Source organism: Somniosus microcephalus, chromosome 20 (assembly GCF_052327205.1).
Source record: "Somniosus microcephalus isolate GS21.2 chromosome 20, FLI_Smic_1.0, whole genome shotgun sequence".
NCBI classification, from domain to species: domain Eukaryota; kingdom Metazoa; phylum Chordata; class Chondrichthyes; order Squaliformes; family Somniosidae; genus Somniosus; species Somniosus microcephalus.
In genome coordinates this window covers 49235123-49257054 of record NC_141006.1, presented here as the reverse complement: position 1 = coordinate 49257054, position 21932 = coordinate 49235123, and the positions used below count along the sequence as shown (strand labels likewise).

The following is a 21932-nucleotide window of genomic DNA, read 5'->3' as shown; positions in this document are numbered from 1 at the left end:
AATGAGAGTGCGAGGAGTGGGGGAAGGGCGGGTGCTCGCCGGCTGATAGTTTATAAAAGGCGGGATCGGCCGTGTGGGCTCCAGTAGGAAGATGGCGATAACAGACCAAGGTGGAGAGTGTGGCGCGCTAGAGTCGCTCAACAATCAAACCAGCCACTGTAATCTGTAAGTTTTTTTTTTTGGCGGAGTGAAAAAGGCACTGGAGTATTTTAAAATTGTTCTAAATTCCCATTTTCTTGGCAACTCTGAATTTATAAAGCGGTTTCAAGTCTTGGCTGTGGGTATGACGCATGTCGGACTGACAGTAAACCGGGCTGGGATTGGGGTCAAAGTCAGTGTTTTTGGGCTGGTTTAAAAGCAGAACATGCTGAAAATACTCGGCAGGTCAGGCATCTGCGGCGAGAGAAGCCGTTAATGTCTCAGGTCGACGACCTTTCGTCGGAACCTGAAACATTTTAACTCTGTTTCTTTCTCTATATATAAATGCTCCCTGACCTGCTGAGTATTTCCAGCACTTGCTGGCTTTTTTTTGTATTTTAATTTTTTTTTCCAGCATCTGCAGTATTTTGCGTTTGTTTGGGTCGGTTTGTCAGGCGAGGGTATTGGGGGGAGGTCAGGCGAGGGATTGGGGTCAAAGTCGGGATGCATGTTGATTGTTATCGGTGCTTCCTTTTTTTAAACTGTCATTAATGAAAGCTAACCTTTAAAATCAAATGAAATGCAGTGAGTTTAACCCGTTGTGTATATTGTTATAACGACATTAAGTCGACAGCCGTGATAACTGTCACGATTTTGGTTCCTGCGCTCGGACAGGAGAGGCTGTATTTCGACCCGAGGATGTTTATACTGTTAAGAGCCAAGTTGCTGACTAATCCCTGATCAGCTAGTTCTCCTCGCCACTCCCTCTGGCCGCCCCACAGTTCGTTCTGTGAACTCTCCAGCATTGGAGAATTTTCTGGAAAGCTATTGACTCACTGGGTGGCGATGATGAGTCTGAATCATACGCACTTTTTTTTTTGCCTTTGACTCTTTTTAGATTTTAAGGTTAGTTGATCTTTCAAAATAACTGGTGTTGTGTAAGCTGCCATGTAATAAAATCTTGCATTTATATAGCACATTTATCATAGAAAAACATCACACTGTGCTTCACAGAAGTGTAATCAAAAAATGAGTGCCGTGCCAAAGGAGATCTGAAGGGTGATCAAAAGCGGAGTCGGATAGGTGAGGAGAGGGGAGGTGGAGGGGTTTAGGGAGTGAATTTGAGTGTGGAGCTGAGATGGTTGAAGGCATGGTTGCCCATGAGGGAAGAGTCAGGAAACTGAGTTGGTGGAGGTGAGTAGTGCTGGAGTAGGTTAGAGATGGGGAGGGGTGAAGCCATCATGAGCTTTAAACCCAAGGATGGCTAGTTTAATTTTGAGGCTTTAGTAGACCTGGTGCCAATGTAGGTTAATGAGGACAATAGTAATACGTGAGCAGAACTTGGTTCGGGATGATAGGAGCAGCAGAATTTTGGAAGAACTGTAGTTTACGGAGGATCTTGGATGGAAGGCCATCCAAGAAAGCATCAGAGTAGTTGAATCTGGAGGAGATGAAGGCTTGGGTGAACGTTTCTGTGGCAGATGGGCACAGGTAGTTGTGGAGGTAGGCGATCAGGTACACTGAGTATATTTTTGCAAAGGCACTGGATTATTAACCATGGGATCAGTGTGGGGGCCAATAATGACTCCTGTGTTCAAACTTTTTTTGATCTTGTTTTTCCAAAAGGTGGAAATTTTAATTGCCTTAAATAGAATTTAATGACATATGGTTCTGAACTAAACTGCCTATGTTTCACTTACAAAAATAAGTGTGTTTTGTGTTAACAGGCTAAATTCAGTTAGTTTATCCTGGGAAATGATGAGCAAGAAATCCAGCTATGGTAAGTTTAGCGTTTTACTACTTACTAGATTTTTGAACCACTGATTTTCAAATATAACCGGTGGTTCAAAAGTTGCATGATGCCTGGGAGAGAAACTATGCTTGGTTTTTGGACTGCTCTGTTATTTTACGAGCCAAAGGATCTGTAATGATTAGAGTGGTCATGTAATGGTAAGGGTCTATGTCGACTATGAATTTAGTATTTAAAGTGTGTTTTTAAAAATGTCACTGAGGACCACTCTGGTGTCTCTTTGGGACTGCCGTGAAAGATTAGAGAGCTTGCCATTCTCTAGCAATTCTAATAGATGGCAACGGTGAATCTAAATGTTTGTAACTCATGGGATTTTGTGCTGTTGACTGGATCGGGAGAGAGTGCTCTAAAAGTACTGCACTCCCAAAATTGCTTTTGAGCTGTGCTGCTAATCTCCCTGTGTGATTGTGCAGCAAGTAGGTAATGCTGACTGGCTGTAACATTGGTCAGTGTGAGTGCATTGAGCATAAATGATGTTGCTTTAGATCATCAGTATGACAATAAATACACGTGCACAGTTACAGATCTTTGCAGTGTTGTGGTGCAGCATCATTACATTCCACCACACCATGCAGCTCCTGTTGTAGCAGTGCATTTAGTAGCCCTATTACAATCGACAACAGCCAAGTAGAACCCATGAAAAATGGGGCTTCCTTGTTGGTGATCTAAAAATTCCGCTGGCCATTGGCTCTGGAAACTTGTGCTATGGAAAAACAATATAAATGTGCCTTTAATCGATTGTAGATTGAAACTGTGTCCCATTAGAGAAATTTTCTCTCATTACTGCTGGAAACTAAAATTGAAAAGTTTCATGTTATCTACACTGAGAATTTTGAGTGTATTCAATTTGAGGTTTTAGAATGATTGTGGTAAAGGTTTACCCCACACTTGGAAGAATTATTGTGTAGTATGCAGTTAAATCCCCCAAAATATGAAGTTTATATGCTGTTTTCAGAAGGATGTCAAAGCCTTGGAGAGGGTGCAGTGGAGATTTACCATAATGATACCAGAGATGGGGGCCGAGTTATGTGGAGAGACGAGAAGCTGGGATTGCTCTCCTTGGAATGGGGAAATTTATTAGAGGTGTTCAAAATTGAGGGGTTTTGATAGAGTAAATAAGGAGAGACAGTTTCTACTGGCGGGTGGGTCGGTAACCAGGAGTCGCAGATTTAAAATAATTGGCAAAGTAACCTGAGGGAAGAGTGAGGAGAAATGTTTTTATGCTGTGAGTTATGATCTGGAATACGCTGCCTGAAAAAATGGTGGCAGCCGATTCAATAATAACTTTTAAAAGGGAATTAGGAATATTCAGTACTTGAAAAGGAAAAATGTGCAGGGCTATGGGGAAAAAGTCAGGAATTGGAACTAATTTGATAGCTGTTTCAAAGCTTCTCAATGGGCTGAATGGCCTCCTACGCTTTAAGATTCTTTGATTTGTTACATTTGGTGAGTATTATACCACTGAATTCACCCCTCAGTGTAAAAATAATGGAAAATAGCAACAGCAGTTGAAATTCTGTTATATTGCACCATATACTAGATTTGATTCTTATGTAATTGTGTATGTGTTCAATATGGCTAATGAAAAGTTTTGTGTTTACTGCCATTTAAATGTATAGTTATTGATCTTTCAGGTAAAACGAATTTGCAGCAAGGATGTGATAATGTTCTGAAATCAGATTCAGAAATGGAGCTGGTGTCTGAGATAGACATTGAAATGGAGTGGGGAACAGATGGATGCAGTGCACAGGAGCAGAAGACTGAAAAAGTAGCTGTTGGTGTGGATGAATTGAGACTTGCCTCTCCTAGTCAGAGGACTCAAAAGTATGAGAGAACATCACGTTCCAGAACTCTTGGCATCAAGAGGTCTAAAATCTCCCGATCAAGTTCCGTGTCTTCTTCAGGCAGCTCCCGATCAGGTTCCGTGTCTTCGGGCAGCTCCCGATCAGGTTCCGTGTCTTCTTCGGGCAGCTCCCGATCAGGTTCAGTGTCTTCTTCAGGCAGCTCCCGATCAGGTTCCGTGTCTTCAGGCAGCTCCCGATCAGGTTCCGTGTCTTCAGGCAGCTCCCGATCAGGTTCAGTGTCCTCTTCGGGCAGATCCCGATCAGGCTCAGTGTCATCTTCGGGCAGCTCTCGATCAGGTTCAGTGTCCTCTTCAGGCAGCTCCCGATCAAGTTCAGTGTCCTCTACAGAGAGGTACAGGCCAAGTTCAGATGCTACCTCTTTAGCTTCAAGAGGCAGATATGTATCACGGGGGAGGAGCTACAGAAGATCAAGGTCCCGGTCTAGAAGCTGGTCAAGGTCTTGTTACCGAAGATCCAGATGCCAAATGTCTTATTGGTCACCGAGTAGATACAGATCAAGATCTAGGTGCTACACGCCCTGTTCTAGGTCATACCAAAGACCAAGGTCTAGCTTCAGGTACAGAAGATCCCACTCGGGATCAAGGTCTAGGTCTCCATCCAGACTTCGGAGGAGTTACTATGGTTTTGTGTACAAAGCCCAATTGTCATCACACAGAAGAAGCCGAAGCAGATCAAGCGACAGATCAATCCACTTAACACAAAAAGGTAAGATATGTTGAGAACAGGATTAAAAGTGTACTATAATGTGTTTTATAAAGAATTGGGACATAATAATCTGGTCATATCTCTATGAAGTGGGACTCTTAAAATACAGCATTTTGCCAATATTTTTTTGTCTATGGTTTTATTTTTTGGTTTGTTCTTTCATTGTATCTTTGAGGTTTAAACTTTGTTCACTTAAAGCAAAAAGAAACTATAGTCTGTTTCCACAAAAGCCTGGGAAACAGATTCTGTCTTTTGGGTAGCAGGGAGGCATTGTGTAAATACCTTTTTAAAGTGCAACCCTGTTTGAGTTCAAAGGAGGCTCCTGAAATTAAATAACAATTGGATTCTTCCAGCAGCTGATAGGTGGGTGGTGGACTGTCGTGGTTTCTTTTGATTTGATGCATTTGCATATATTTCTGGGTGCTGTTCACATGCAAATGATTAAATATGGGCAGTTTCCTGAGCCATTACCACCTTGCAAGCAGCTTTTGGGGAGAAATATAGAAACCTAGAAGATAGGAGCAGGAGTAGGCCATTCGGCCCCTCGAGCCTGCTCCGCCATTCAGTGAGATCATGGCTGATCATCCAATTTCAGTACCCTGTCCCTGCCTTCTCCCCAGATCCCCTGTCCCTGCCTTCTCCCCCAGATCCCCTGTCCCTGCCTTCTCCCCCAGATCCCCTGTCCCTGCCTTCTCCCCCAGATCCCCTGTCCCTGCCTTCTCCCCCAGATCCCCTGTCCCTGCCTTCTCCCCCAGATCCCCTGTCCCTGCCTTCTCCCCCAGATCCCCTGTCCCTGCCTTCTCCCCCAGATCCCCTGTCCCTGCCTTCTCCCCCAGATCCCCTGTCCCTGCCTTCTCCCCCAGATCCCCTGTCCCTGCCTTCTCCCCCAGATCCCCTGTCCCTGCCTTCTCCCCCAGATCCCCTGTCCCTGCCTTCTCCCCCAGATCCCCTGTCCCTGCCTTCTCCCCCAGATCCCCTGTCCCTGCCTTCTCCCCCAGATCCCCTGTCCCTGCCTTCTCCCCCAGATCCCCTGTCCCTGCCTTCTCCCCCAGATCCCCTGTCCCTGCCTTCTCCCCCAGATCCCCTGTCCCTGCCTTCTCCCCCAGATCCCCTGTCCCTGCCTTCTCCCCCAGATCCCCTGTCCCTGCCTTCTCCCCCAGATCCCCTGTCCCTGCCTTCTCCCCCAGATCCCCTGTCCCTGCCTTCTCCCCCAGATCCCCTGTCCCTGCCTTCTCCCCCAGATCCCCTGTCCCTGCCTTCTCCCCCAGATCCCCTGTCCCTGCCTTCTCCCCCAGATCCCCTGTCCCTGCCTTCTCCCCCAGATCCCCTGTCCCTGCCTTCTCCCCCAGATCCCCTGTCCCTGCCTTCTCCCCCAGATCCCCTGTCCCTGCCTTCTCCCCCAGATCCCCTGTCCCTGCCTTCTCCCCCAGATCCCCTGTCCCTGCCTTCTCCCCCAGATCCCCTGTCCCTGCCTTCTCCCCCAGATCCCCTGTCCCTGCCTTCTCCCCCAGATCCCCTGTCCCTGCCTTCTCCCCCAGATCCCCTGTCCCTGCCTTCTCCCCCAGATCCCCTGTCCCTGCCTTCTCCCCCAGATCCCCTGTCCCTGCCTTCTCCCCCAGATCCCCTGTCCCTGCCTTCTCCCCCAGATCCCCTGTCCCTGCCTTCTCCCCCAGATCCCCTGTCCCTGCCTTCTCCCCCAGATCCCCTGTCCCTGCCTTCTCCCCCAGATCCCCTGTCCCTGCCTTCTCCCCCAGATCCCCTGTCCCTGCCTTCTCCCCCAGATCCCCTGTCCCTGCCTTCTCCCCCAGATCCCCTGTCCCTGCCTTCTCCCCCAGATCCCCTGTCCCTGCCTTCTCCCCCAGATCCCCTGTCCCTGCCTTCTCCCCCAGATCCCCTGTCCCTGCCTTCTCCCCCAGATCCCCTGTCCCTGCCTTCTCCCCCAGATCCCCTGTCCCTGCCTTCTCCCCCAGATCCCCTGTCCCTGCCTTCTCCCCCAGATCCCCTGTCCCTGCCTTCTCCCCCAGATCCCCTGTCCCTGCCTTCTCCCCCAGATCCCCTGTCCCTGCCTTCTCCCCCAGATCCCCTGTCCCTGCCTTCTCCCCCAGATCCCCTGTCCCTGCCTTCTCCCCCAGATCCCCTGTCCCTGCCTTCTCCCCCAGATCCCCTGTCCCTGCCTTCTCCCCCAGATCCCCTGTCCCTGCCTTCTCCCCCAGATCCCCTGTCCCTGCCTTCTCCCCCAGATCCCCTGTCCCTGCCTTCTCCCCCAGATCCCCTGTCCCTGCCTTCTCCCCCAGATCCCCTGTCCCTGCCTTCTCCCCCAGATCCCCTGTCCCTGCCTTCTCCCCCAGATCCCCTGTCCCTGCCTTCTCCCCCAGATCCCCTGTCCCTGCCTTCTCCCCCAGATCCCCTGTCCCTGCCTTCTCCCCCAGATCCCCTGTCCCTGCCTTCTCCCCCAGATCCCCTGTCCCTGCCTTCTCCCCCAGATCCCCTGTCCCTGCCTTCTCCCCCAGATCCCCTGTCCCTGCCTTCTCCCCCAGATCCCCTGTCCCTGCCTTCTCCCCCAGATCCCCTGTCCCTGCCTTCTCCCCCAGATCCCCTGTCCCTGCCTTCTCCCCCAGATCCCCTGTCCCTGCCTTCTCCCCCAGATCCCCTGTCCCTGCCTTCTCCCCCAGATCCCCTGTCCCTGCCTTCTCCCCCAGATCCCCTGTCCCTGCCTTCTCCCCCAGATCCCCTGTCCCTGCCTTCTCCCCCAGATCCCCTGTCCCTGCCTTCTCCCCCAGATCCCCTGTCCCTGCCTTCTCCCCCAGATCCCCTGTCCCTGCCTTCTCCCCCAGATCCCCTGTCCCTGCCTTCTCCCCCAGATCCCCTGTCCCTGCCTTCTCCCCCAGATCCCCTGTCCCTGCCTTCTCCCCCAGATCCCCTGTCCCTGCCTTCTCCCCCAGATCCCCTGTCCCTGCCTTCTCCCCCAGATCCCCTGTCCCTGCCTTCTCCCCCAGATCCCCTGTCCCTGCCCCCCTGTCCCTGCCTTCTCCCCCAGATCCCCTGTCCCTGCCTTCTTCCCCTGTCCCTGCCTTCTCCCCCAGATCCCCTGTCCCTGCCTTCTTCCCCTGTCCCTGCCTTCTCCCCCAGATCCCCTGTCCCTGCCTTCCTTCCCCTGTCCCTGCCTTCTCCCCCAGATCCCCTGTCCCTGCCTTCTCCCCCAGATCCCCTGTCCCTGCCTTCTCCCCCAGATCCCCTGTCCCTGCCTTCTCCCCCAGATCCCCTGTCCCTGCCTTCTCCCCCAGATCCCCTGTCCCTGCCTTCTCCCCCAGATCCCCTGTCCCTGCCTTCTCCCCCAGATCCCCTGTCCCTGCCTTCTCCCCCAGATCCCCTGTCCCTGCCTTCTCCCCCAGATCCCCTGTCCCTGCCTTCTCCCCCAGATCCCCTGTCCCTGCCTTCTCCCCCAGATCCCCTGTCCCTGCCTTCTCCCCCAGATCCCCTGTCCCTGCCTTCTCCCCCAGATCCCCTGTCCCTGCCTTCTCCCCCAGATCCCCTGTCCCTGCCTTCTCCCCCAGATCCCCTGTCCCTGCCTTCTCCCCCAGATCCCCTGTCCCTGCCTTCTCCCCCAGATCCCCTGTCCCTGCCTTCTCCCCCAGATCCCCTGTCCCTGCCTTCTCCCCCAGATCCCCTGTCCCTGCCTTCTCCCCCAGATCCCCTGTCCCTGCCTTCTCCCCCAGATCCCCTGTCCCTGCCTTCTCCCCCAGATCCCCTGTCCCTGCCTTCTCCCCCAGATCCCCTGTCCCTGCCTTCTCCCCCAGATCCCCTGTCCCTGCCTTCTCCCCCAGATCCCCTGTCCCTGCCTTCTCCCCCAGATCCCCTGTCCCTGCCTTCTCCCCCAGATCCCCTGTCCCTGCCTTCTCCCCCAGATCCCCTGTCCCTGCCTTCTCCCCCAGATCCCCTGTCCCTGCCTTCTCCCCCAGATCCCCTGTCCCTGCCTTCTCCCCCAGATCCCCTGTCCCTGCCTTCTCCCCCAGATCCCCTGTCCCTGCCTTCTCCCCCAGATCCCCTGTCCCTGCCTTCTCCCCCAGATCCCCTGTCCCTGCCTTCTCCCCCAGATCCCCTGTCCCTGCCTTCTCCCCCAGATCCCCTGTCCCTGCCTTCTCCCCCAGATCCCCTGTCCCTGCCTTCTCCCCCAGATCCCCTGTCCCTGCCTTCTCCCCCAGATCCCCTGTCCCTGCCTTCTCCCCCAGATCCCCTGTCCCTGCCTTCTCCCCCAGATCCCCTGTCCCTGCCTTCTCCCCCAGATCCCCTGTCCCTGCCTTCTCCCCCAGATCCCCTGTCCCTGCCTTCTCCCCCAGATCCCCTGTCCCTGCCTTCTCCCCCAGATCCCCTGTCCCTGCCTTCTCCCCCAGATCCCCTGTCCCTGCCTTCTCCCCCAGATCCCCTGTCCCTGCCTTCTCCCCCAGATCCCCTGTCCCTGCCTTCTCCCCCAGATCCCCTGTCCCTGCCTTCTCCCCCAGATCCCCTGTCCCTGCCTTCTCCCCCAGATCCCCTGTCCCTGCCTTCTCCCCCAGATCCCCTGTCCCTGCCTTCTCCCCCAGATCCCCTGTCCCTGCCTTCTCCCCCAGATCCCCTGTCCCTGCCTTCTCCCCCAGATCCCCTGTCCCTGCCTTCTCCCCCAGATCCCCTGTCCCTGCCTTCTCCCCCAGATCCCCTGTCCCTGCCTTCTCCCCCAGATCCCCTGTCCCTGCCTTCTCCCCCAGATCCCCTGTCCCTGCCTTCTCCCCCAGATCCCCTGTCCCTGCCTTCTCCCCCAGATCCCCTGTCCCTGCCTTCTCCCCCAGATCCCCTGTCCCTGCCTTCTCCCCCAGATCCCCTGTCCCTGCCTTCTCCCCCAGATCCCCTGTCCCTGCCTTCTCCCCCAGATCCCCTGTCCCTGCCTTCTCCCCCAGATCCCCTGTCCCTGCCTTCTCCCCCAGATCCCCTGTCCCTGCCTTCTCCCCCAGATCCCCTGTCCCTGCCTTCTCCCCCAGATCCCCTGTCCCTGCCTTCTCCCCCAGATCCCCTGTCCCTGCCTTCTCCCCCAGATCCCCTGTCCCTGCCTTCTCCCCCAGATCCCCTGTCCCTGCCTTCTCCCCCAGATCCCCTGTCCCTGCCTTCTCCCCCAGATCCCCTGTCCCTGCCTTCTCCCCCAGATCCCCTGTCCCTGCCTTCTCCCCCAGATCCCCTGTCCCTGCCTTCTCCCCCAGATCCCCTGTCCCTGCCTTCTCCCCCAGATCCCCTGTCCCTGCCTTCTCCCCCAGATCCCCTGTCCCTGCCTTCTCCCCCAGATCCCCTGTCCCTGCCTTCTCCCCCAGATCCCCTGTCCCTGCCTTCTCCCCCAGATCCCCTGTCCCTGCCTTCTCCCCCAGATCCCCTGTCCCTGCCTTCTCCCCCAGATCCCCTGTCCCTGCCTTCTCCCCCAGATCCCCTGTCCCTGCCTTCTCCCCCAGATCCCCTGTCCCTGCCTTCTCCCCCAGATCCCCTGTCCCTGCCTTCTCCCCCAGATCCCCTGTCCCTGCCTTCTCCCCCAGATCCCCTGTCCCTGCCTTCTCCCCCAGATCCCCTGTCCCTGCCTTCTCCCCCAGATCCCCTGTCCCTGCCTTCTCCCCCAGATCCCCTGTCCCTGCCTTCTCCCCCAGATCCCCTGTCCCTGCCTTCTCCCCCAGATCCCCTGTCCCTGCCTTCTCCCCCTCCCCTGTCCCTGCCTTCTCCCCCAGATCCCCCGTCCCTGCCTTCTCCCCCGATCCCCCGTCCCTGCCTTCTCCCCCGGATCCCCCGTCCCTGCCTTCTCCCCCGGATCCCCCGTCCCTGCCTTCTCCCCCGGATCCCCCGTCCCTGCCTTCTCCCCCGGATCCCCCGTCCCTGCCTTCTCCCCCGGATCCCCCGTCCCTGCCTTCTCCCCCGGATCCCCCGTCCCTGCCTTCTCCCCCGGATCCCCCGTCCCTGCCTTCTCCCCCGGATCCCCCGTCCCTGCCTTCTCCCCCGGATCCCCCGTCCCTGCCTTCTCCCCCGGATCCCCGTCCCTGCCTTCTCCCCCGGATCCCCCGTCCCTGCCTTCTCCCCCGGATCCCCCGTCCCTGCCTTCTCCCCCGGATCCCCCGTCCCTGCCTTCTCCCCCGGATCCCCCGTCCCTGCCTTCTCCCCCGGATCCCCCGTCCCTGCCTTCTCCCCGATCCCCGTCCCTGCCTTCTCCCGACCCCGTCCCTGCCTTCTCCCCCGGATCCCCCGTCCCTGCCTTCTCCCCCGGATCCCCCGTCCCTGCCTTCTCCCCCGGATCCCCCGTCCCTGCCTTCTCCCCCGGATCCCCCGTCCCTGCCTTCTCCCCCGGATCCCCCGTCCCTGCCTTCTCCCCCGGATCCCCCGTCCCTGCCTTCTCCCCCGGATCCCCCGTCCCTGCCTTCTCCCCCGGATCCCCCGTCCCTGCCTTCTCCCCCGGATCCCCCGTCCCTGCCTTCTCCCCCGGATCCCCCGTCCCTGCCTTCTCCCCCGGATCCCCCGTCCCTGCCTTCTCCCCCGGATCCCCCGTCCCTGCCTTCTCCCCCGGATCCCCCGTCCCTGCCTTCTCCCCCGGATCCCCCGTCCCTGCCTTCTCCCCCGGATCCCCCGTCCCTGCCTTCTCCCCCGGATCCCCCGTCCCTGCCTTCTCCCCCGGATCCCCCGTCCCTGCCTTCTCCCCCGGATCCCCCGTCCCTGCCTTCTCCCCCGGATCCCCCGTCCCTGCCTTCTCCCCCGGATCCCCCGTCCCTGCCTTCTCCCCCGGATCCCCCGTCCCTGCCTTCTCCCCCGGATCCCCCGTCCCTGCCTTCTCCCCCGGATCCCCCGTCCCTGCCTTCTCCCCCGGATCCCCCGTCCCTGCCTTCTCCCCCGGATCCCCCGTCCCTGCCTTCTCCCCCGGATCCCCCGTCCCTGCCTTCTCCCCCGGATCCCCCGTCCCTGCCTTCTCCCCCGGATCCCCCGTCCCTGCCTTCTCCCCCGGATCCCCCGTCCCTGCCTTCTCCCCCGGATCCCCCGTCCCTGCCTTCTCCCCCGGATCCCCCGTCCCTGCCTTCTCCCCCGGATCCCCCGTCCCTGCCTTCTCCCCCGGATCCCCCGTCCCTGCCTTCTCCCCCGGATCCCCCGTCCCTGCCTTCTCCCCCGGATCCCCCGTCCCTGCCTTCTCCCCCGGATCCCCCGTCCCTGCCTTCTCCCCCGGATCCCCCGTCCCTGCCTTCTCCCCCGGATCCCCCGTCCCTGCCTTCTCCCCCGGATCCCCCGTCCCTGCCTTCTCCCCCGGATCCCCCGTCCCTGCCTTCTCCCCCGGATCCCCCGTCCCTGCCTTCTCCCCCGGATCCCCCGTCCCTGCCTTCTCCCCCGGATCCCCCGTCCCTGCCTTCTCCCCCGGATCCCCCGTCCCTGCCTTCTCCCCCGGATCCCCCGTCCCTGCCTTCTCCCCCGGATCCCCCGTCCCTGCCTTCTCCCCCGGATCCCCCGTCCCTGCCTTCTCCCCCGGATCCCCCGTCCCTGCCTTCTCCCCCGGATCCCCCGTCCCTGCCTTCTCCCCCGGATCCCCCGTCCCTGCCTTCTCCCCCGGATCCCCCGTCCCTGCCTTCTCCCCCGGATCCCCCGTCCCTGCCTTCTCCCCCGGATCCCCCGTCCCTGCCTTCTCCCCCGGATCCCCCGTCCCTGCCTTCTCCCCCGGATCCCCCGTCCCTGCCTTCTCCCCCGGATCCCCCGTCCCTGCCTTCTCCCCCGGATCCCCCGTCCCTGCCTTCTCCCCCGGATCCCCCGTCCCTGCCTTCTCCCCCGGATCCCCCGTCCCTGCCTTCTCCCCCGGATCCCCCGTCCCTGCCTTCTCCCCCGGATCCCCCGTCCCTGCCTTCTCCCCCGGATCCCCCGTCCCTGCCTTCTCCCCCGGATCCCCCGTCCCTGCCTTCTCCCCCGGATCCCCCGTCCCTGCCTTCTCCCCCGGATCCCCCGTCCCTGCCTTCTCCCCCGGATCCCCCGTCCCTGCCTTCTCCCCCGGATCCCCCGTCCCTGCCTTCTCCCCCGGATCCCCCGTCCCTGCCTTCTCCCCCGGATCCCCCGTCCCTGCCTTCTCCCCCGGATCCCCCGTCCCTGCCTTCTCCCCCGGATCCCCCGTCCCTGCCTTCTCCCCCGGATCCCCCGTCCCTGCCTTCTCCCCCGGATCCCCCGTCCCTGCCTTCTCCCCCGGATCCCCCGTCCCTGCCTTCTCCCCCGGATCCCCCGTCCCTGCCTTCTCCCCCGGATCCCCCGTCCCTGCCTTCTCCCCCGGATCCCCCGTCCCTGCCTTCTCCCCCGGATCCCCCGTCCCTGCCTTCTCCCCCGGATCCCCCGTCCCTGCCTTCTCCCCCGGATCCCCCGTCCCTGCCTTCTCCCCCGGATCCCCCGTCCCTGCCTTCTCCCCCGGATCCCCCGTCCCTGCCTTCTCCCCCGGATCCCCCGTCCCTGCCTTCTCCCCCGGATCCCCCGTCCCTGCCTTCTCCCCCGGATCCCCCGTCCCTGCCTTCTCCCCCGGATCCCCCGTCCCTGCCTTCTCCCCCGGATCCCCCGTCCCTGCCTTCTCCCCCGGATCCCCCGTCCCTGCCTTCTCCCCCGGATCCCCCGTCCCTGCCTTCTCCCCCGGATCCCCCGTCCCTGCCTTCTCCCCCGGATCCCCCGTCCCTGCCTTCTCCCCCGGATCCCCCGTCCCTGCCTTCTCCCCCGGATCCCCCGTCCCTGCCTTCTCCCCCGGATCCCCCGTCCCTGCCTTCTCCCCCGGATCCCCCGTCCCTGCCTTCTCCCCCGGATCCCCCGTCCCTGCCTTCTCCCCCGGATCCCCCGTCCCTGCCTTCTCCCCCGGATCCCCCGTCCCTGCCTTCTCCCCCGGATCCCCCGTCCCTGCCTTCTCCCCCGGATCCCCCGTCCCTGCCTTCTCCCCCGGATCCCCCGTCCCTGCCTTCTCCCCCGGATCCCCCGTCCCTGCCTTCTCCCCCGGATCCCCCGTCCCTGCCTTCTCCCCCGGATCCCCCGTCCCTGCCTTCTCCCCCGGATCCCCCGTCCCTGCCTTCTCCCCCGGATCCCCCGTCCCTGCCTTCTCCCCCGGATCCCCCGTCCCTGCCTTCTCCCCCGGATCCCCCGTCCCTGCCTTCTCCCCCGGATCCCCCGTCCGAAACGCGGGGAGCTTAAGCAATTATCGGACGTCTTGTGGGTGTTTGCCATCATGGTGCAGTTGGGAAAGAGATGTACATATTTGGATTTTCTTCATTCTCTAGTTGTACTTGAGTGGAGTTAGAAAGTATACCTTGAACTGATTTGCCTCAGTTTAGCAGCCCTTCTGATCCAGTCAGAGGCAGGAGGCTCAACGGAAGGTTAGCAGTGAACAGCACGGTCAGAACTTGTTTCAGGTCCAGTTATATTGAGAGTTTCTACTATTTCCATACTTTGAGGAACAGTGAAGTCCTGTATATCTACTATTCACTTAGCTATTTATTAATGAGCCATTTGGTAGTTTATGAGCAATGCTGCACAATGGTGTTTATTCTGCTGCCTTCCAAAGTCAAGGAGCGATGGCACTTGGGCATGTGGCATGTCCAGTAAGCTGAAGACCACAACCAAGCGTTTTTGTTCGACTGTTGGGGAAATGTACATTACCCAGTATTGTGTTTAAAGTCACAGGGTCTGTGAATGACTGACTGCTCACTTATTGGCGTGATCTTGTGCACGGAACACAAGCAAAGTAACATTTGTATTCTAAAATAAACTGGGTTAAATATCTTCAGTTGCAGTCAATATCAGTCTATTGATGTGGCATCACCGTTCATAGTTTCGACTACAAATGTAGTAGTTTTCAGTTTTTTTGAAGTTGGATCTTTTGTGAAACAGTACTGTTACTGCCCATCAGCACTTTAGACTCTTAATCCATGTTTTCAAAAGCTTGAAATGTTGCAACCTGAAATTTAATAAATGCTTGTTTTCTTTCAGACAAAAAGAAGTTGCTAGAAATAGCAATGGCCAATGCTGATAAATTATTGGGCAAGGACGACGTCTACTTGCCTCCTAGTCTGAGGCCTGCCAGTCCCCTCAAAGATGAGCGTTTTCATTTCGAAAAGGGAAACAGTGATGCAGTAAAAGAACTGACCAAAAGGGTGAGTGATGAACTATGTATAATATAATGAAATGTGTGTTCTAATTGCATGTCTAAATGTAGGAGAAGGTCTCTTCTATCTAAATATTTGAACACCCAAGCTCTTGTGCAATGGGTTGTATGATCTAGGTTATTAAAGTGGCTGTCGTCGATTTACCCGCGTTTTGACTCTCTTGCAGACTGGTGTTCCTGCGGTGGGGTAGAATAAACTTTGTGAGTTGTATTCTTTTTCTAGCTCAACTGTTGTTGCATTGGTTTATTATCCAACTGACTGTTTGATCAAGTCCAGTTTTATTCTCAAAGTAATATTTCTGATGGTGCACAACTGTAAGATACTTGCAGCGTGTAGCCATTCCTACCAAGCAATAATAGAAAATGTTTTGTGCTCAGTTATGCTGTAGAGAAAAGGAAGAACTTGCACTTGCATCGTGCCTTTTGCAACTTCAAGCTGTCCCAAAGTGCTTTACAGCCAGTTAAGTACTTTTGAAGTGTACTCACTGTAATGTAGGAAATTGTAATGTACGGTAATGATAATTCAGCTCTGCTGTAGTTTTAGTTAACCTGCCATTCAAACACTTCCCATATATAAAAACTTTAAAACCGGTTTGCGTGACTTGATTTATTTCTGTTTTATAGAAGCCTCGAAATGGACTGCACTTCTTGAAGATATGAGGTGGTATCTTTGTATCTGCGTGTGTGCAGTGTTTCGGGGCAGTTTGGACAATGTATTAAAGGGACAATTGGCTTTCAAAAGCTCTGTGCTGTAAATAAAACTATGGCACTGTATTCCCACTGCCCTATGTGAAGTGAGAAAGCTCTTTTGAAGATCTTTTAAGTGTGGTGGTAAAATGTCACTAATGTGAAATATATTAGTTTTCCACACGTCTCCTGTACTGAGGGATGAGGCATGTGGCTTCGCCCCAGGACAATCCTGCAGTTGCCTGCCCAGCATCAGGTGTGGAAGACTAAACCAGTGTACATCTGCTTTTACTGCCCCTTCTCTATTGTGCTTTTTGGGTCAGGGAGATCTGTGACCTCTGTCGAGGCACCTACTTCTAGAAATATGGTCAAATGGGGGAGCTGGGTCTGTATTGTGCCACTCAGAAGACAAGACAGTACAGTATGTTGGTACTGCAATATACTGTATTGTCTCCTATTTCTGAAGGAGACTTGTCATGATGCATCTTGATTCTGGCACTCTGTAATGATAGTTAGTATAATACAGGAAACTCTCTGGTATCCGGCACCGACGGGACCAGGATGGTGCCGGTTGATTAAAAATTCCGGATGACGGAGAGGGTTATCTACCGAGGCTATTTTTAACAAAGAGCCAAACTCCTGTTGTTGAGGTGTTCGGACTTCCGACAGCGCCAAGAAGCCGAGTAGTGGCAGTTTGGAGAACTACCCCCACTGACTAACTCGGCCACCGCGGGAGACTCGGACTCAGCAACATTGCCGGTTATTGAGGTGTTTCTGAATTTTGCCGGTTAATAGAGAATTCTGGATTTAGGTGCCGTTTAAACGAGAGTTTCCTATAAAATCTTGATGGGGGCATTAGTGGCAAGTGAACCATCCCTCCACTGTCAATGTATATAGGACCATAATGCTGTATTTGCTGCCAGAACTTTTAATGGAAATGTAGCTACTTTAATTACATTGCCTATTTCTGTGCTGAATATTCTTTCAGCCCAACTCGCCTGTGCTGGTGTTTATTCTCCACACGAGTCTCCTCCCACTCCATCGATCTCATCTCAGCCTTTCAGCGTATCTTTCTAATCCCTTTCTCTCATGTACTTGTCTAGTTTTTTTTTAAAGCTATTTGCCTCAACCACTTCCTGTGGTAGCGAGTTTCACATTCTAACTGCTTTGAGTAAAGAAATTTCTCTTTCCCTATTGGATTTATTAGTAACTATCTTGTATTTATGGCCCCTAGTTTTTAGATTCTCCCACAAGTGGAAACATCTACCCTGACCAATCCATTCATAATTTTAAAGACCTCTATCGGGTCACCTCTAAGTCTTCCCTTTTCTGAAGAAAAACCCCCCAACCTGTTCAATCTTTCCAGATAGTTATTGTTCTTGTACCATCCATTTAAATCTTTTTTTGCACTGTTTTTATAGTATGGAGACCAGAACTGTGCGCAGTACTACAAGTGCAGCTGACCAGGTTCCTATAAGTTTAACATAAGCACTGTTTTTGAATTCTATACCCCAAGAAATAAATACCAGTGCTTTGTTAGTATTTTTAATTGCTTTGCTGATCTGTGATGCTGCTTTTAATGATTTGTTCACCTGTATCCCTAGATCCGTTTGCTCTTCTACCCCATTCAGTTTCTTATTTTCTAAGGTGTGTAGGTGATGTTTCTGTTTTTCCTGCCAAAGTGCATCACCTCACATTTATCTGTTAAAGTTCATTTACCACTTAATTGCTCAGTCTGCAAGTTTTCTAATGTCTTCTTTTATTATGTTGCACTCTTCCTCCGTGTTAGCTATACGTCCCAGTTTGGTATCCGCTGCACATTTTGATATTGTTACTTGTTCCTAAATCTAGAACATTACTGTAAAGTATGAATAACAGTGGTCCCAGCACTAATCCTTGTGGAACACTGCTTTCTACCGTCTTCAATCTGAATAACTACCCTTTACCCCATCACTCGCTGCTTTCTATTTTTAAGCTAATTTGCTATCCATTCAGCTATTTGTCTCATGACTCTACATGCCCTAACCTTTGAGCCTACCGTAAAGGTGCTTTAATTATATTCCCAGCACTTAGATTAAAAAGCAATGTCCCATTGGTTTTGTAAGTACTTGTCATTGAATCTAAGTGTTGAGGTTTCTATTAATATGGCAACTCAGTAAATGCCAATGTAAGGGGGGAAAAAAATCTTGCAGTGTTTTTGCAATGGGGGCACAAATAATTTAGGCGATGTGTTGTGCATTAGTAGTGTGACAAACGCACTTTTTTTCTAATAACGCTGTCAATGGTTTAAGCCATCCAAGTGACCTATAGCATACCAGACTTCTCCACCAGTTGGAGTTCCAAGTTTAAAATGTGAGTTTAGTTAGAGCTGAGTTTGCACAAAGCCCAGACAGTCTGTCTTTAAGTGGAATGAGTTTGCCTGTCTCTGCTTTGTTCCGAGCAGGCCTGTGCCCACAATTTGGCATTGGCTTGCCTAATTTTGGCATCATGTAATGGTGTTGAAAGTGGAAAAGATGAGTGGCGTTGTAGTGCTGTTTTTGCGGTTGAGGTATGGCACATTATTGGAGGTAGTATGGAGGAGCTTCACTCTGCACGTGTCCATATTGCACTTGACCTTGGAGTGCTTGATCTGATACTGGGTCCAGAAGCGCACTTGTCACTCAACAAGCAGAGGAAAACAAAATGACTGTTCCATGCTTTGTGCTATAATCCTACACCTGACACGGAACAGAATTTAGTTCACAAAATCTATGGTCTGGAAACAATTGTTAAAGTATCAAACATTCCAAACAATCATTACTGAAGTGTGTATAACTCAGATCAGTTCTTGAACTGTGCTGCCCAGCACATCACTAAATATTAGCACATAATTTAATTAGTTAATGCAAAATTTCTTATTTCCTGCACTTGCACTTCCTGTCGAGGCATGTGAAGTTGAGGTTTGACTAGATGCTGCTGTTGGATTCAGTATTGACCATGCATAAGCTTTGTTCTAGGATTTTCTTGTCCTCATAACTTATTCACTGTGTTCCAGGAGGTTTTGAATATCAGATCTTTGCCGAAGAAGAGGCCAACAGTTTTTGAAGATAAGTTTATCGGCTTTTATAGCCTCGAATATACCGTATCAACACAGCTGCATACAGTTAAACATTTGTAGTAGGGCTTAACACACGAGTTCAAAATGCTCCTGAGCATTTTCAGTAAAGTTGAAGTTGTCATTGAACTAACTAAATGTTCAGTGGTAATTCATATTGATCTGAACCATTGTTGATTACATTGAAGCCCATTAAGCTTGATCAGTGGATCAAAATGCTGGAACTTTAACATTCTAAGACTCATTCTTGTATCCTTGGGTCAGCATGCTAAAATAAGGTTTGATGTATTCTGAACTGTTAGCCATATTGGTGCAAATTTACAGAAATAGTATGGTGCCAAGCTACAAGGAACAATAGCAACTCTTCTGCAGATTCTACCACATCAGGTAGAACAATAGTGACACTTATTATTCAAAAGCCAGTGTTATAATGTTGGATCTGTCCAACCAATGCTACATAAGTTTCACCCTGAAGACACTTGTCTAAATGGCGGTCACAGTTTACATTTGCTGCTGTTTTTAAGATTAACCTGTAGGTTTTCTGTTTTTTTCTTTGTGCAGGAATACAAAAAAAAATCTGAAGAGGATGAACCAGTTCAGAAATTGCAAAGTGCCACTGCAAGGTTGGAAACAAACCACTGGATAGCTTTCAGTGTGAAAGTAAGTAGAAGTATATAAACTAAACAGGATTGCATTCTTTCTTGGCAATCATCTCAGTTTTGGGTTATTGCTTGTAAATTTTTGGTTAGGAAAATGTATTTAGCTGGAAAATTTGCAGCACCTTGCCAAGCACAGTATGCATTTTTCTTTCTGATCTGCTGCAGTTGTATGCTATCTACTGGTTTTACACCAGCATAATTTTGACTAGTTTCTGCCTGTGAACAGAGTTGGTTTTGTATTAGTAGGTTATAGTGTAGTTGATGTGAAGCTAAAGTGATTCAAGACCACCTATCTGAAGTGGTTTCAAACTTGTGCTGTGCTTATTACTGTGACACTATGTGTAGTACTGTATAGCTCACTAAAAATGCCAATCTACCATCCCCTTCTGGTTAGGATTGAACTGGAATAAAGCTGACACAGGCTAATGTACCCATGGATTTAATTTATTACTCTAACTGCAAATATTTATTTTGATTATACAGTTGCTTTTGACAGCTATTACCTATTTATACTTGTTCTTTTACAGAATGCAGTGGCAAAACCATTGAATCAAAAAACAGCAAATACTCCTGCTAAAGAGTCTCCCGAGCACAAGCGGAAAGGAAGCCCATATGGACAGTGGGTACTGGTGCACAATGGCCGCAAGAATGCTGATAAAACAAAGGCACGATGAAGACGTTTTAAAATGGTGTAAAAAATATATTTTTGTACATAGGACCAATTATTCTGATCACCCTGACAGAACTGTATAGCTGGGCAGAATATTATGATAGCACTCTTAGCATAGTTTGTGAAATGTGTAGCATTATCTTAAATTGGAAACTTTGGATCACGCTATAGTTTTGTGAAAGTATTAAGACTGTAATTGTACTCCAGCATGTGCCGTGCAACATGGTTAGCAGCTGTGCTGACCAATATTTAGGCTATGCTAGTTTCGTGCCCAATGTAATGCAATACTTCTGAAATAAGGTGCTGTTTTTCAGGCAAGAGACTGGTGATTTACCCAAGATTTCAGGTGGGACTTTTTTCTGTTTTTTGCAAAGAAATACCTTCATTTGTTTTGTAGATATGCACTTTGTTTTTCCAGAATTCAATAAAGGTGATTTGTGAATTTAAATTGGTCTTTCTATGGCTTATAAATTATCTATTCAAAGAAATTAAGGCTAATTACAGGGAACCAGCAGTTTGGATTTTGAATGTTAAATTTGCACGGGTTTTCTTCAGTTGGGGGGGGGGGAAAGGTATGATTGTTATTTAGCGGTTACTCATATTGTCCTTGTGCTGAGAACCATAGACCACTCCTGTAAGTGAGCCCTTCCTTCCTGTGTGGAGTTTGCCAATCGTAATTTCTTTCTTCAGAAGCTCAATCTTATTCATAAAAGATCACTACAAATATGTTTAGCATTTGAAATGTCTCCATAAACATTCTGAGGCCTGGGGGCTGTTGCTGAAATTCCCAAGACTGAGTGACAAGATTCCATAAAGTAGCAGACTTAAGTCAAAGGAGGAAGCTTATAAAGTTGCCAGAAAAAGCGGTCAGCCTGAGGATTGGGATCTTTTTAGAAATCAGCAAAGGGGGACCAAGAAATTGATAGAAGGGGAAAATGGAATATGAGCACAAACTAGCGAAAAATATAAAAACGGATTGTAAAAGCTGCTATAGGTATGTGAAAAGGAAAAGACTGGTGAAGGTAAATGTACGTCCATTACAGTCAGATGGGAGAATTTATAATGGGGAATGAGGAAATGGCAGAGAAATTAAATAAATACTTTGTTTCTGTCTTCACGGAGGAAGACACAAAAAACCAAGGGTGTGATGAGAATGAGGAACTTAAAGAAATGGTTAGTAAAAAAAAAGTCCTAGCAAAATTAATGGGACTAAAAATTGATAAATCCAAGGACTGGATGACCTACATCCAAGGGTTTTGAAAGAGGTGGCCATTGGAATAGTGGACGCATTGGTTGTCATGTTCCAAAATTCTATAGATTCTGGAACGGTTCCTGCTGATTGGAGGATAGCAAATGTACCGCTGCTATTTAAGGAGGGACAGAGAAAACCAGGAACTACAGACCTGTTAGCCTCACATCAGTAGTTGGGGAAAATGCTGCAATCTATTATAAAGGATGCAATAAAAGAAACTAAGATTGGGCAGAGTCAACATGGATTTATGAAAGGGAAATCCTGTTTGACAAACCTATTGGAGTTCTTTGAGGATGTAACTAGTGGAGTAGACAAAGGGGAATTTTCAGAATGCCCTCTAAGGTCCCACACAAGAGGTTGGTGAACAAAATTAGGGCACATGGAATTGGGGGTAATATACTAGCATAGATTGAGAATTGGTTAACAGACAGGAAAACAAAGAGTAGGGATAAATGGGTCTTTTTCAGAATGCCAGGCTGTGACTAGTGGGGTACCACAATGATCGGTGCTTGGGCCCCAGCTATTCACAATCTATATCAATGATTTGGATGAGGGGGACTAAATGTAACATTTCCAAATTTGCTGCTGATACAAAGCTAGGTGGCATATGTCAGTTGCGAGGAGGATGTGAAGAGGCTTCAAGGGGATCTCGACAGGCTCAGCGAGTGGGCGAGAACATGGCCGATGGAATATAATGTGGATAAATGTGAAGTTATCTACTTTGGTAGAAAAAACAAAGGCAGAGTCCTAAATGGTGAAAGGTTGGGGAATGCAGATACTCAAAGGGACCTGGTTGTCCTTGTACATGAGTCACAAAGTGAATGAATGTGCAGGTGCAGCAAGCCATTAGGAAGGCAAATGGTATGCTGGCCTTCATTACAAGAGGATTTGAGTAC

At 52.1% G+C, this 21932-nt stretch overlaps 1 protein-coding gene across 6 annotated transcripts; it reads left to right on the top strand.

Annotated features, from left to right (window-relative positions):
* The first annotated feature begins 58 nt into the window (after window positions 1-58).
* On the top strand, window positions 59-20232 carry rsrp1 (arginine/serine-rich protein 1). Of its 6 annotated transcripts, none has more exons than XR_015072923.1 (7): window positions 59-165; window positions 1866-1918; window positions 3583-4518; window positions 14500-14663; window positions 14842-14875; window positions 15053-16828; window positions 18396-18447. XR_015072923.1 is itself a non-coding variant. In XM_085962643.1 (6 exons), exons 1-5 carry the CDS (start codon window positions 92-94, stop codon window positions 14863-14865), a joined length of 1251 nt encoding a protein of 416 aa, XP_085818769.1. In that variant the 5' UTR covers window positions 59-91; the 3' UTR covers window positions 14866-14875; window positions 19017-19087. The 6 variants fall into 6 exon arrangements, 4 of the variants coding, with proteins under 4 accessions (XP_085818769.1, XP_085818768.1, XP_085818767.1 ...); XR_015072922.1 differs by having other exon boundaries at window positions 15053-17008; XM_085962643.1 differs by lacking the exons at window positions 15053-16828; window positions 18396-18447 and adding an exon at window positions 19017-19087.
* Window positions 20233-21932: the final 1700 nt, after the last annotated feature.

Coding starts and splice junctions, on each gene's coding strand:
- rsrp1 (XM_085962640.1), top strand. CDS start 92: ATGGCGATAACAGACCAAGGTGGAGAGTGTGGCGCGCTAGAGTCGCTC. Junction 166..1,865: donor CAAACCAGCCACTGTAATCT/GTAAGTTTTTTT, acceptor TTGTGTTAACAG/GCTAAATTCAGTTAGTTTAT. Junction 19,116..19,641: donor GGATAGCTTTCAGTGTGAAA/GTAAGTAGAAGT, acceptor GTTCTTTTACAG/AATGCAGTGGCAAAACCATT.